The 14171-nt window shown below is 41.4% G+C and overlaps 1 protein-coding gene across 1 annotated transcript in view; it reads right to left on the bottom strand.

The window, feature by feature from the left end:
- LOC104954548 (H(+)/Cl(-) exchange transporter 3-like) overlaps window positions 1–14171 on the bottom strand; it is a 39460-nt gene that overhangs the window by 19209 nt on the left and 6080 nt on the right. The window contains 2 exon segments of the mRNA XM_010781671.1: window positions 1265–1364; window positions 2964–3124. Coding sequence (XP_010779973.1) covers window positions 1265–1364; window positions 2964–3124 — 261 coding nt within the window.

The following is a 14171-nucleotide window of genomic DNA, read 5'->3' on the forward strand; positions in this document are numbered from 1 at the left end:
ATTTTTCGGATTTCTACTACGTAAGCAACCTTCCCAAGTCAATCCTACGCACGGCGTTATACATGAGGCCCCAGGAACCTATAGGATTGTGGGAGTTCTTATTTATCCCAGATATATTGTGTTTTTAAAGTAATTGTTTGTCTCTTATCTGTTCCCATAGTTGATGCAGCAAAATCCACTGTGTAGTAGGGCTGTGCGATTATGGCAAAAATCATAATCATGATTATTTTGGTCAATAATTGATATCACGATTATTAAAAACGATTATCAATTTACTTTGAAAACATCCATTTATTTAAAAAAAAAATGTGGACATTATGTTTTTAACAGTTGATTACCCTGAACTTTGAGTATAATTCAACTGAAAAACAAAAAAATAATAATAATCGTTTTATTTCTATTACGTTGTTTTCGTAATCTATTGCAAGCCAAAATCGTAATCGAGATTAAAATACGATTAATTAATAAACTGTGGCATATTTTGCACTTTTCCCTTCATTTTTAACCTGGATCTTAAATACATTTGACAGAATCTACTCCACAAGGTGATGATCATAGAGGTTTAAATACTTGGTACCACTTTACAATAAGACTACCCTTTTTTACGACTAGTTTGTAATTTATTTATTAATCAGGTTGTGAACACTTCATAAATCATTAATAAGCTTTTATAAGACATGAGATAAACAGGGCAACTGTGACCGGTTGCTTGCCAAATAGTGAGCCCACATGTATCTGTACTGCTAAGCCTCATTAGAAATGGTAGTAACTCATTACTACATGGTGATTTGTTTCACACTTTACAATAAGGCTCCCTTTTGGCAACTATAAATGTTAGTAACTCATAAATAAATGGTCATAAAGAGATGCCAGGAAAGGCTTAGTCATCTTGCCAAATAGTGAGCCTGTGTTGACGTATGAAAACTATGTTAGAACTGGTTTATAAATGGTTCTTAATGATTAATAGAGTGTTTACTAATTCATAACCTAATTCATAACCCTTTATGAATCCGTTATAAGGGTAGTCTTATTGTAAAGTGGTACCCAATACTTTGTGTAGATTAACGTGTCTGCTGAGGCTCATGCAGGGGAACGAGAATGCTTGTGTTTGTGGTTAAATGACAGCAAAAGATGGAGAGCGACCAAGAGAGCTGCCTGAGGCAAAGCATGTGAGAGTCATCAGCAGAGGAGATACAGCCGTGTGTGTTTGTGTGTGTGCGTATTGTGTGTATAGTGTGTGTGTGTGTGTGTGCATTAGTGCTACCTGAGGCCAAGCCAGTGAGCGTCACCACCAGCCACCCGGACCAGGCGTCGTACAGGCTCTTTGTGAACTCCCATGCCGAATCCTTTTTCTTACTGTTGATCTAAAAACACAATGATAATAATTATACTTGTTGGGGTCTTCTCTTTCCTGTAGCGTGTTATAAAGATAATATAAGATGCACTTTATTGATCCCAATTTGGGAAATGTTTGCGTTGCAGCAGCATAAAAGACAAGGCATTATATAGGTTTTTATGCAAATGCTGACATCTCTGTGTTCCCTCGGAAGGAAGTGTCTCTCCCACACACTCTCCCCCCCCTGCCTGAAACGCCTCCATTGGACTCCTTTTTTTACTTCTGTACAGTGGCGGAGCTAGGGGGTGGCTACTTGGGCTCAAGCCCCGGATGTTTTCTGAAAAGCCGCACATTTTTCACAGAGAAACGTCCCGTGAGTAATGTGCAGTACCGGAGTCCAACAGAGAGGCAGCAGCTGCGGGACAGTAGTCTGCGTACTACCCCCGCTGCGAGGCTCCGGCGAGTCCACAGTGAGCATAATAAGGGCCCCTTTAAACAAATTGACTTAAACTGGCAGTAATGCAAGTATGTCAAAGGTTTATGACTACAACATCATGATAAGCGGTTCAATTATCTACTCTCGTGCCGGGGTTTTATGCTTCAATAAAACAATGAATTCATGTAAGCCAGTTTGTGTCATCATTCAAATTCTCAGAGTTATCCTGCACTAAATCACTTCTGGAAAGCGGGCTGAAGTGCTGTATCAATATTTGCATAAAAGTTTTTACAGAGAGGTAGTATCGCTGACCGCAGATAAAGGGCAGGAAGCCGACAGTCTATTGTGTCTCCCTCCACTCCGGTTCATTCATGAGTTTAAACTTTATGCTAATGAAGACTGTGAGAGGTCGTTTAAAGCTACTAGGAGGAACATGAGACTTGTTTAAGTCAAACAAGATTGTTGCAATATCAAAAAAGTTGTGGAAATATTAACGGTTTTGAAACAGAAGATCATACATTTATTTGGCATTATCTTTTTTTTTAAGATTTAATTTGGAGATCTTGTTGATATAGTTTCAGCCATCTAGGCTAAAAAACGCTGATTCTTATTACCCAGTTGTTCTGTTATGTCATCAAAACTCATTTTTGCAACACAGGAAGTGTGTTAAACATCACTTCCTGTGCGGCATAGCAATTTTCGCTGACAACAGCTAAGCAGGTTACATAAATGAAAATAGGCTCATCTATGAGGATGCTTGTGAGTGCTGTATCAATTTAGCTTTCTATTAACACTCAGTCTGAGCAGTGAAATCCCTTTGATATTCTAGTCATGTTTTAAGACTAGCTGCAGTATCCTTTAGTAAATGCGCTTATTGGACTGCTTAAAGGCAGGGTTATATTATAAAGTAAAGTCGTTTTTAAATGTGTTCTCTAACCGTGGCACAAATCAAACGTTTGTATAGTTGTTACAAACTGCCACACTTGAAAGCTAAATAAAAAGCTTACCTTCATAGAAACACAATATTGTTGAAGTACAGGGATAACAATACCGTTTTCAGGAAGACATGTTAGTGTTGCATTCAGTTGTTTATATGAAAAGTGCTCAAAATTCTAGCGTGTTTGAAGCGTTTTGAGACTTTAAAACGTTTTTTTAAATAGTTTTATTTTTAGCTAGCTCCAGTCTCCTCACCTTCCGGTGCCTCTCGCGGTCCTTGCACTTCTCTCGGACCCAGTCGATGGTGTGGAAGTCGTCGTAGGTCCCCACACCAGGGATTGGCTCCTCTAGGAAGTCCAACAGGTGGGTGGTGCTGCTGGGTGCCCCGCCCCCGTTAGACATGACGTAGTTAGACCCTGAAGAAGAGAGAAAGTGAAGTATAAGAATTCACCATTCAACTCTGTACATAAGGGCTTTAAAACTTTGAGATGTTTTATTCTGAAAGAAGCATGTTATATCAGAAAAAAAAAAATATATATATCTGGTTAGCAAGTCAAGTCCAGTCTCTTGAACCTGTATGAAGCAAGTACCAAATCAAAAGGAAAAGCTTGTGATGTGCTATTTTGTCCAAGCTGCTTTGCTGTTCATTTAATCCTTATGCTCCAGAAAAGAAACGATATCCATCACAGCACTGCCTGCTGCACATTAGAGCTGCATCTCCTCGATTATCCAGCCCATCAGAAACACTGCAGAGCTAAACACAGTCATCACGGAGAGTTAATGACACAGCTACCCTGAGGGAACCCTGCACTCCATCACCTCAACAAAAGCAATAAACAGAGTGGAGGTTTATCTGCAAAGCTGGAACATTTGAATGAGTAAACTCTGCAGTTACCTGGAGGTCATCTTTCATGCAAATGTATACACACCTACACTGGAACTTCTGAGGGGAATAGAGCTGCTCGTACTTTTCATTTTTTACTGCTCTAGTTGTCTTTTATGTTTTACAAAGATTGGTTTCAAAAAGTCTTCTGCATCTTCTACTATAAGCTCTTTATGCAAGACCTGGTTTACATAATGACATTAGTTTTATGTCTAACAGGGGGCTTTTTCGTGAAGCCCTAAAAACGACAGTCCTTTTTAAGTGTAAAAACTTTAACTACTGACATTCTGGCAGTCTCATTACATTTGATCTGATATTATTGGCCTTCACAGACAATGTGCCTGTATGCTTAATAACCAAGTACAGTCTGTACAGTAATGACTTTTATATGAGAATGACTAGTTACAGCATATATTAATTATTTAACAACAAAAAATACAAAGCAAACGTTGTCCACTGCTGTTTAGAAGATGTATGCCGATATTTGTGTATTAGTTTATTATAAGAAATGTTCTTAATAATCTCTCTCTCTCTCTCTAAAGGATTTTCATTGCTGCCAACTGGCTCTCCTGGTTTCATATAAAAAACACAAGTCTTTATAATGTCCTTAATTATCATCCTAATAACCTAGCAAGTTATATAAGAGGGCCATCTCATTAATATAAGAAATGCACTGCCACATATGTATAATCTCACACAAAGTGTAGGTATTTATTAGGGAGAACCCTACTCTGACATTTTGAAATGCCTGATACGCCCGCTCGTGATGACGCAAAAAATGGGAGACTTCTTCGTCTGCGACACAAAGGCAGCACAGTGTTTGACGCGGACGAAAGGGAGGCAAAGGGCAATGGTTAGACAATATCGGAATCACAAGTTCAACTGGTTCATCCTGTCTGTGTATCATATCAGATTGATCAATATGTCAATGGGTGTAATTACTGTGTTTTTACAGTAAATGTGAAATATAGACTCTGTGAAGCACTGAACAAAGGAGGCAACCAGTCTTAGAAATTGTACAGTGGCTGCTAAAAGTAAGGGTGTGAATGCTGAAATGTGGGCGAGAGCAATGCCAATCCAATGACACACAATGGATAATACTAAATATTGTGGGACGCACACATTCCAGTCCACAATACATTTTTAATCTGCTGAGCAAAACGTCAACTGGGGCAGGGTCATTAGTTTAAAACAAGGCCTCATTCATAGCCTCTGTGATCTACATTACAAACCTCAGAGGCCTCTCAGCAAAGCCATAAAACAGACCCTAAAATGGCATTGACAAATCTGCATCCTTTATAAGCATTACAACACTGCAGCTGCTATAACTAAACCAAGGTATTCTCATACAACTATAAAAGGCAGATGGAGAGCACAGACCTCCTAAGCCAAATATGGTACCTCGCAAAAATTGAATAACCCTATTATTCGGATTCACTCCAGAATGATTGGCTAAAGCTCGATCCCTCCAACAAGTTTAACTACAATCTTGCCAGTAGTCTTTCCGTAAACCTAGTAAGAAACAGACAAACTCACCCAAGTGAAAACAAAACCTCCTTGGCGGAAACACATCTCAATGTTTTAAAACATTAATCCACATCAGGCTGAAAATATATAAGTAGTGAGAATCAGGCGCATTGAATTATTGTCAGTTGCGAATATAACTTATTTTTAATCCTCGATAAGTGAGACATAACCAGCAGATAAATCCAGTTTTCCACAGTACCAATGTGGGCCATGATACCACCTTTGAAAGAAAGTGAGGATTATTAGCTCATATCACTGCCTTCGATGTTTGAAGGGATGTGAGAGGGAAAGAAATCATAAACCCTTTGGGGAGATTTTCTGTAAGAAGCAGAGCCAAAATGGCCAAGTGTTTATTTCTTCTGACCGGGCGATACATGTGGTGTTCAGAGAGGAGAAAGAGGGAAGTGAGCTACTGTTGTGGAGTCAGCAGCAGTGAGAGTCATGTTGGCAGGGAAAGACTGTTTCTATCATTCTCCATTTTGATTTCAGAGTGACGGCTACAGTCTGAACTGTGCAGGGAAAGAGTGTGTGTGTGTGTGTGTGTGTGTGTGTGTGTGTGTGTGTGTGTGTGTGTGTGTGTGTGTGTGTGTGTGTGTGTGTGTTGGTGTGTGTGGTGTGTGTGTGTGAGATGACTCTGATATGGACATCTGTTCTTTTAAAGATTAAAGTTGACCTTTTCTGAACCTATCAACAGACCGACTATAGACACCTGAGGGCCAAAATAAAAACAGGAGAGCTGTGTGTGATTCCCTTACCAAATGTTTTAAAGGAAATGTTTACGTGGTTACTATATACACGAGTCATCAGTTTGTACTTCTGCATTGTAAGCACAAGCCTTTTTCAGTCAAAATAAAGCCAAGACCTTCACGATTTGGGAAATGTGAGACGTGCATACTAAGGACATAGCACTTTATATTGATTTCTGTCAACGCTCTTCAAATTACCCATTTAACAAGATGGTCACGGTTATGACTTCGTGGTCTTCTTGGTACACCTTTAAGTGATTGTCTTGGATTGTGCTCATGTTACAACATTCCCAGAACAGTGCATTTATTTTACCTGGGTCAAAAAACAATACAGGCTTTTCATAAAACAACAAGCAGACCCACTTCAGGGCCCACTAGAAACACCGTAGTGGCGGAAATACTGACCACAAACACAAATATGGTTCAAAGAGATGTCTGCAGCATTTACTCTCACTGCCCAGCAATGAACATGTTGGTGCTACAAACTGAATGCTTAATGTTTCTTGGCAAATTAATAATGGTTTGTTTTGAAGACACGTGCAAGTGCAACTAAAACTGCAAACAACACAGCAGAATAATTTCCTAATTTGGGATAAATAAAAGACTGCAACTCCTCACTGAAGTAAATTAGCAACATGTAGAAACAGAATGAATGTGGCTTATGATCAATCAGACGACTGATGATGCTGCACTACTGGCATTCATCAGTCGAATCCAGACTGTGTATTCAAGCAAGGGTGATGCCACAGAAAAACACTAAAGGAGCTGCATCTGATGATATGAACACAGTGGCAGCATCACGCTCCAACGGTTCAGTGGCCACATAGACAAAAGATACACATAAGAAATAAGGCTTCAGTTTCTCTCCCTTGTGCATTACTTCAGTGACGCTGCAACTCTGTTCGGCCTGCATCAGTTAAGAGCTGCGTCAGTGCACCTACTGCCTGTCAATAATCCCTTTTCTCTGAATGAATCTGACATGGCCTTCCTGTGATCATTGAGAGTGGAAATTAGCATCAGGTGTGTTCAGAGGTTTCTGTGTGTAATGAGAGGAGAAATCCCAGGTTTCCAGTCCAACAAGCGCTGCATTCTTGTGTAATATAATAGCCCTACTCTACTACTGCTGAGTAAAACAGATCAGAGAGGTTTAGAGGCGGCTGGCTAGGACAACCTGGATCGGCCAGGTCGGAGTAGGGTTAGTCTGCTCAGCCGTCATGTGACCGGCATCATAAACTGACCCCGACAACCTCCATACAGGCTAAGACGGCAGCCAGACGATTAGACCGGTGGATTCCCTGAAGTCACACGAAAGGGTGTGCTGATAACTGGATCAAAGTCCGAAAGGCCCCTTTTTTAAATGTGTGTTTACATATGATGTGTTGATTCAGGATAGTTGGGACAAGGACACATTGTGTAAGGTGAATGACCATAGAGCTACCAAATTGCTTATTTTTTTTTGCAATAATAGTAGAAACAGTATGTCCAGTTTTACAGGTTACTTTATCAGGAATTTGGCAAATAAACTTAAAAGGATATTAATTATAAATGCCAGAAGATGCCTCTACAGTAAAGGGGCTGACATAATGGAAAGAGATGGACTGAAGATTGTGAAACTGTGGCTGCAAAGAGAGAGGAAATAAAAGCTTGGATGTAAGGACGTCCTTTTGCACAAAGTGAATGTAAACAGTCCTAAACGCACTAGAGGCCTTTTGTCTCTGCTCGCTCACCGTAAAAATCTAACAAGGCCTGGAGGAACCAACGCACACACGCACAGGCAACTGCAAGATAAACTCCCTAAAGGCAGCATGGGAAAGAAAAACAAGGGTGCAGAGCAAGAAACCACGATTTCCCTGCATGGCTTCACCCTGAGGACTGTAAAGTGTGATGTGATGTAAAGTGACCAACAGGTGTCGTCTCGCTGCAGAAACATTGAGCAACATCTTATCTACATCTCCAAACATCCAGTTAATATTATGTTTAAGACAAACTGTGGCTCTGTGTGCGGGAAGTTAAAATGGATGCCCATGATGTTGCCTTTAGTCGCTGCTGCTGCTTACAGGCCCAAGCCTTCACACTGACTCAACTCCTTTATCTCATTATCTCGGGCTGACCTGCACACACACTGCTGGTTGATCATCAACAGAGGGGTGGATGGTGAACGAAGCGGGCAGGTGGCTGTTTTTCCCTCATGCAGTTAATGGCAAACACACTCTGGTTTCCATGCTTCACCAACAGCAGAAAACGGTTTTGCTCAACCTGCACCGTGTCTGCCTGCCATATGGCTGCATACACTCACTGGACGAGAAGAAGGAGAGCGGCTTCACATCTCAGCAGCGTGAGAAAAGGAGGCCAAAAAAATAACACAAGAGGGGACGTGGCGTACCTCTTTTTTTAGGGATCTCCTGCAGGGGGATGGTGTCCCCTCCCCCATCGTAGGGCAAATAGGGGTCGGCCCCCGCGTCCTCCTCCTCCATGTTGACAGCTGAGACGAGGCTAAGCTAAGCTAAGCTAGGCTTCACTACGCACTGTGTGTAAGTCGCTGCTGCCGCCGCTGCCATGTTTACCAGAGGAAGACAAGCGGGGCTGTGTGTGTGTTTGAGTCGAACAGTGTGTGTCCTCTCTCCCTCCCCCTCCCTGTTCTCTCTCGCTCTCCCTCCACTGCAGCAGCTGACTGTTAGAGCTGATGATGTCATCACACTCACACACACTAGGGAAAGGCGAGCACACAAGGCCGGTCCTGCTTGGTTACTAGGGGAGATCAGTGAGCCCTGCCTGAATGGGAGAATCCATTGTGCCAGGTCACAGGGGTGACTGTGTTTCAAGGCGAGCTCTAAAGATGGAGGCTTCCATTGTGAGCAAGTGCAGGGAGGTTTACATTAAAGGTCCCATGTCATGCTTTTCCGGTTATTACCCGTCCCCTTGTGTGTTATGAAGGTTTTTATGCATGTAAACAGTCTGCAGAGTCACAAACCCTCAAAGTACACCCTGTAGCGAGTAAAACTCTAACACAGAAAAAGACCTGTCTATGCTGCCCCAGAACGCCTCGTTGGAGATTTCTCATTTTTCTTTTGTTTCTTCCAGGAACCGCATGACGTCATGGGGTTCCCGGAACCAAAATGGACCAATCCGCGGAGCTCCTCACACACCAGGACCTTTAGCGTACATTAACAGGGAGTCCCATTGACTTGCATAGAGCTCCCTGGTTGGTAATAGACGAGTTGGGATGGCGGAGAAATGCTCTCCGCAGACCCATTCTCACAGCCTTTATAAACCTTTTTCTTACTCAATGTCAAGCCACACTTATTGTTTTTACTTCGGCTGTGATTGTTTGTGTGTGCTCAGGATGAGTTTAGCTTGTTCTCGCTGTATCGCCGACCCGGAATCCACACCAGTAAACCAGCTCACTGAGCAGCGAGCCTCGCAACGTCCCGACCAATCAGAGCACAGTGGGCTCACAGGGAGGCGGGGGGCGGAGCTCCAACAAGCCGTTTAGGACAGAGAGTGAATACACATTGTGTATTCACTCTCTGTCCTAAACGGCTTGTTGGAGCTCCGCCCCCCGCCTCCCTGTGAGCCCACTGTGCTCTGATTGGTCGGGACGTTGCGAGGCTCNCTCCCATACGCTCACCGGCATTCCCATGAACCAGTTTGGCTGCCAGCCGGTCCGAGCTAGTGTTTCAGGAAATCTCTGGATGAATGCTCTCCCTTGAAGCTGCTGTGCCTCCCTGAGCTATTTATATGTAGTATTGAAGAGACGGGTGCATTGGTTAGCTTTGTAAAAACCCCGGGGGCCGTCTCACTCTGAGGTCCTGTGGAGATTTCTGCTGACACTTTTTGTTCTCTTTGAAGAATTGAGGAGATACATGGAGCCATGCTTTGGGGGATGTGTTTAACTGAACTGAAACGGATTTATCTGGTTTTGTTTTCACTGGATTACTGAGATTTCTGTTTTCAAACTTCATTTTTTTGCTCATTTGACGTGCTGACTGGGACTTCTTGTTGAGCAGCGAGGTGACACATTATGGTTGACATCACCTTTGTAATCGCCTAGCAACAAGAGCCCTACTTAAAGGTAAGACAGCGTGGAGGTCTAACCAATCACAGGCTGTTTGTGGTTTTATATCATAATGGAAACAAAGTCACAGCGTGTGAAATGCCAGGGTCCCATTGTTGAGGGCTGGGAATTGTTAAACCTAATTTAAGCTGAATTGCTTTATATAATCACACCGAGTTTACAAAACACCTTCTGTGTTGAAATAGTGACCGTGAGATCGCTTTTTGATTGTACGAACGTTTCATATCCTTCCTGTAGCGTGAACACAGGAGAGGAAGGTTAAGCAACAGCTGAGTGTCTTAAGATCAACTTTCCTTTTTTCTTGCCGCAGTCACACTTACAGTTTCCTTAACATCCCTTTCCTCTTTGCATACCAAAGGACAGCAGAAGTCAAATGTATGTATAACAACAACAACCTAAAATGACAAGGCAGAATGGCAAAAACACAGATTGACTTAAATGAATTTATTTCTCTTTGCACTCACAAAGCATTCTTTCATTAAAGCTATGAATAGGCCATGTGATTATTTTGTATTGGCATAAAACGTTACAATAATGAGTTAGGGCTGTAACTACAGATGACCCATTCCACATTTTTTTATATAAATAGTATTTATAAGTATCTGCCCTACAGTGGAGCACATCAACACATCCCTTAATATAACATATTTTTTGTCATTTAATAATTTAATCGACAACATGTCAGACCATTTTGAAAAATAAGTGTTTTTGTGGTCCTTCTGATACTTAAACATATTCAGTTTTATGTCATGTGAGACAAAGAATTCACATTTTTGTGAATGGAGCCAACTCAATTTGAACTTTTTTGCTTAGGCTTTGAAAGCGGACTAGTGAGTAGCTGAGTTTCTGTGTTTGGCATGATGCCGCTTAATATCCCCAGTAACCTTTGTCGTCTAATTTAGCCAATTGTTAGCAACTGCCTGCTTTTAAGAGATTTAAAAGTTTGAAATGTACAATTGGAGGCGATACTGTCAGGGTTATATAGTGGAACGAAATGTGAGAATCTCAAAATAAAGATCAATTCTGGCATCTAACACAAAAAACCTATTACAATTATTAATTGACGGAAATGCTAACCCTTTTCCTGGTTTTAGGACTCGTTCCTCTAGCACTCTATTACTCCTTACTTAAAGGTCCCATGTCATGGCCATTTCTACTGATTGTAATTCCACTGTTGAGGTATACTAAAATAGATTTATATTGTGCAATTTTCCAAAATCTCATTGGTTTCTCATACAGCATCTCTGTATCGTATGTGTATTCACTCTGTCCTAAACGGCTTGTTGGAGCTCCTGCCCCCCCCTCCCATNGGGGGGGGGTGGAGTCAAGGCAAATACAGTAGTGTGGTGCAAAGAATGTAAAAACAAGGAAGACTGGAAGTTAATGATTGTTAGTCTTCGGTACAACCTGGTTATTAAGATTGTAGCTTCTTCAGTTATTGAAAGAAAGCTGTGTTGTTGCACTGAAGCTCGCTCTAGCAATAGCAGTGACAGTATAAGTGGAGGCAGGTTAGGGTTACCCCATGCTTTCACCTTTCACATAATCCACTGCCCAGAGGTCCAGTTTCAGAGCAGAAGAATGAGAAGCTAATCACCAGGAAGAGACTGGGGACACTAGATGAAAGCCAATCCCCATAAAGTGCATAAAAACAACCCCTACTACCTCTGTAAGTACATTGATAGGATACAAAATTAAAAAAATCTGAATTATTAAGGAGCTATTCCAAAAGAATAACCTGCAAGTGACAAGAAATGTCAATACTTGGAAACAGTGTCACTATAGATGGTTTTATGTGCCTGTCTTTGAGGTTTATAGCAACTTTCCAACTGAATGTTGAGCTTTTACATGAAGAGAAGAATGATCATGTTTTAAGCTTCTGAGCATTAGATATTCACTTTAACAGAACTGTAACTTTCTTGTGCAACAGTACAACAAACCGAGATCTGCAACAGAGCATGTCTTACTACAACCTTATCAGTGCAGAACTGAAAGGAAGAGCTGTAACCAGACAAAAAAGGGAGATGGCAGATTATAGTAAAATATGTGGTATGGGAAACATCTGTTCTCTGTAAGCAACAAGTCTCATTCAGTATCACCACAACCTACCACACGTATGTGGGATTTTGTCTTTATCGTTGTGTCTTTAAACTGACCCAAATGAATGCAGTTAATCTAAAATATCCAATTAAAAAAGACAGGAAATAAAGTTTTATTAGAACCTAAGATCTTTATCTCATGCATAAACACATTTGCTATGCTTCTTTTGTGTTCATAGAGCACAAGGATTTCCCACAAAATCCAACCAGCAAATTCGCAAATGTGTTCGCTTTTGGAGAGCCAAACTCAGCACACAGATCTGACACAACCCACTCAGCATGTGCGCTTGTTTCGTCAGTTGCAAGTCAAAACTACAGAGATGGAATCAGCATATTTAGTAAGACGAGGAAGAGAAAACAGGATGCAGCAGATCGGATGTCGATTGGTCACAAGATAATAGCCGCTTTCACACCAAGTACTCTGCCGTACTTAGTTCCCAGCACTTAGTACAACCCATGGAACTAAAGAGCAGATCGCGTTCACACAGGAAAATAAAGTTCCCACTACGCAAATGAAGCCGCTGACGTCCCTTCTACGGGTTTACTGTCAGGCCGCAAACAACTTCACGGCTTATACTGCCGCCCGAAGTCCCCGGCCGGAAGTCCCCGGAGTTAGAGACTGGCTTCAGTAGAAGCTGCTTGGACTCCCAGCAGCTTCTACTGAAGCCTTCCGAGTAAATCGCCAGAATACAGACACCTCCTCATCTCCACCGCTCCCATGTTTTTTTTGTGTTGCCATAAGTTATTCTCTCTCCGTTGGTGCACGGGGCTAATCCTAATGCTAATAATGCTAATGCCGGCAAATACAATGGTGGCTTCAAAAAACTTTTCCCAGTTTTACGGGGCGTGTTTTGCAATTCGCCCAGCCAATCAGAAATTGGAACTTTTTTCTCCCCACCTCTCTAGCAGGCACTAAAAAGGGGGTAAAAGTTCTCATGAACTAAGTTCTCTTTTTGGTGTGAACGCAAAATTCCAGGAATTACCGGAACTGAACGGGAAAAGTACGGGGGAAAGTAAAGCGCCTATAGATCACGGTCAGAGTGCAGCTGAGCTTCTGAATGAATGAGTGTTGCACAGGAATGACAGGTATGACTACAATCGTTTAGCATTGGCAGCCACACAGGCAGTAGCAGATCTCTTACTTAGTGAGTGGAGAACCGGTTCGGAAATAGTTTAATACCTTGGAATTGTATGCCTCCAAGGTTAGGAATTACAACTCATACAGTTGCACTTTGTATCTACACTGCTGGAAACTTGCAAACACCTGTCAAACATGTTCACCTTTTCTATATCTAGCCAGGAGATGACGAATTTATGAACACAAAAAGCAAATAGGGGCCTGCCACGTGTCTGTGTTATTACTCACACACACCTTTACTACCCGACAGGAAAGAGACCAATCCACGTAAGCAACAAGTCAAACGGAAGATAGGAATAACGAGCAAGGCCAAAGCACAGTTAGAGTTATGTAGTTCTGCACAAAACTACATCAAGACAAGACAGACAGAAAACGACTTAAAATAATGAGAACAACTGCAGTCCTTAGAAAGCCTTACAGATGGTTATAAAGGAATTCATGAATTTATGTTTCTCTGGTAAAGTAATATGCAAAAGGATTTGTATATCCAATTAAAAAAAAGTTAGTGAGGGCCTTAAGAAATTGTGAAATAATCTATTTAATAATCAGGTTTTTCTTAATGGGAAAACAAATTCTTTCATTTATCATTTGTAATTCGTCGCTCCTCCATTTGATTTTTGTATTAATTTTGGGATGGACACTAAATCTTAGAAGTTATTGAGAACAAAACCATAAAAAATGTGCTCATGAAGACTATGAGATTTACTTGAAATGTCTAAATAAGTTAGTGTGTCACCTTGAGTTGTCTGATTTGATTACATTTTTCAGGGATCAACTTTTATCATGGGACTTAAGGGTCTTACTTAGCTCACCTGAATCAACTACATATCCTAAATAAAGACCAAACTCTGATCATTTTGTTAGATTACAAAGAAGTTGCTTCGGCTGTCTATAACTATTTGCATATCAATGAACAGTTTTATTACCATTTGTACGGCGGAAGGTGAAGCAAGACGAGATGTGGAGCAGCTGATGGGTGTGGATCATGGAGATGAGGG

This window comes from Notothenia coriiceps, unplaced genomic scaffold (genome assembly GCF_000735185.1).
Source record: "Notothenia coriiceps isolate Sejong01 unplaced genomic scaffold, NC01 NC01_scaffold00023520, whole genome shotgun sequence".
Lineage (NCBI taxonomy): Eukaryota > Metazoa > Chordata > Actinopteri > Perciformes > Nototheniidae > Notothenia > Notothenia coriiceps.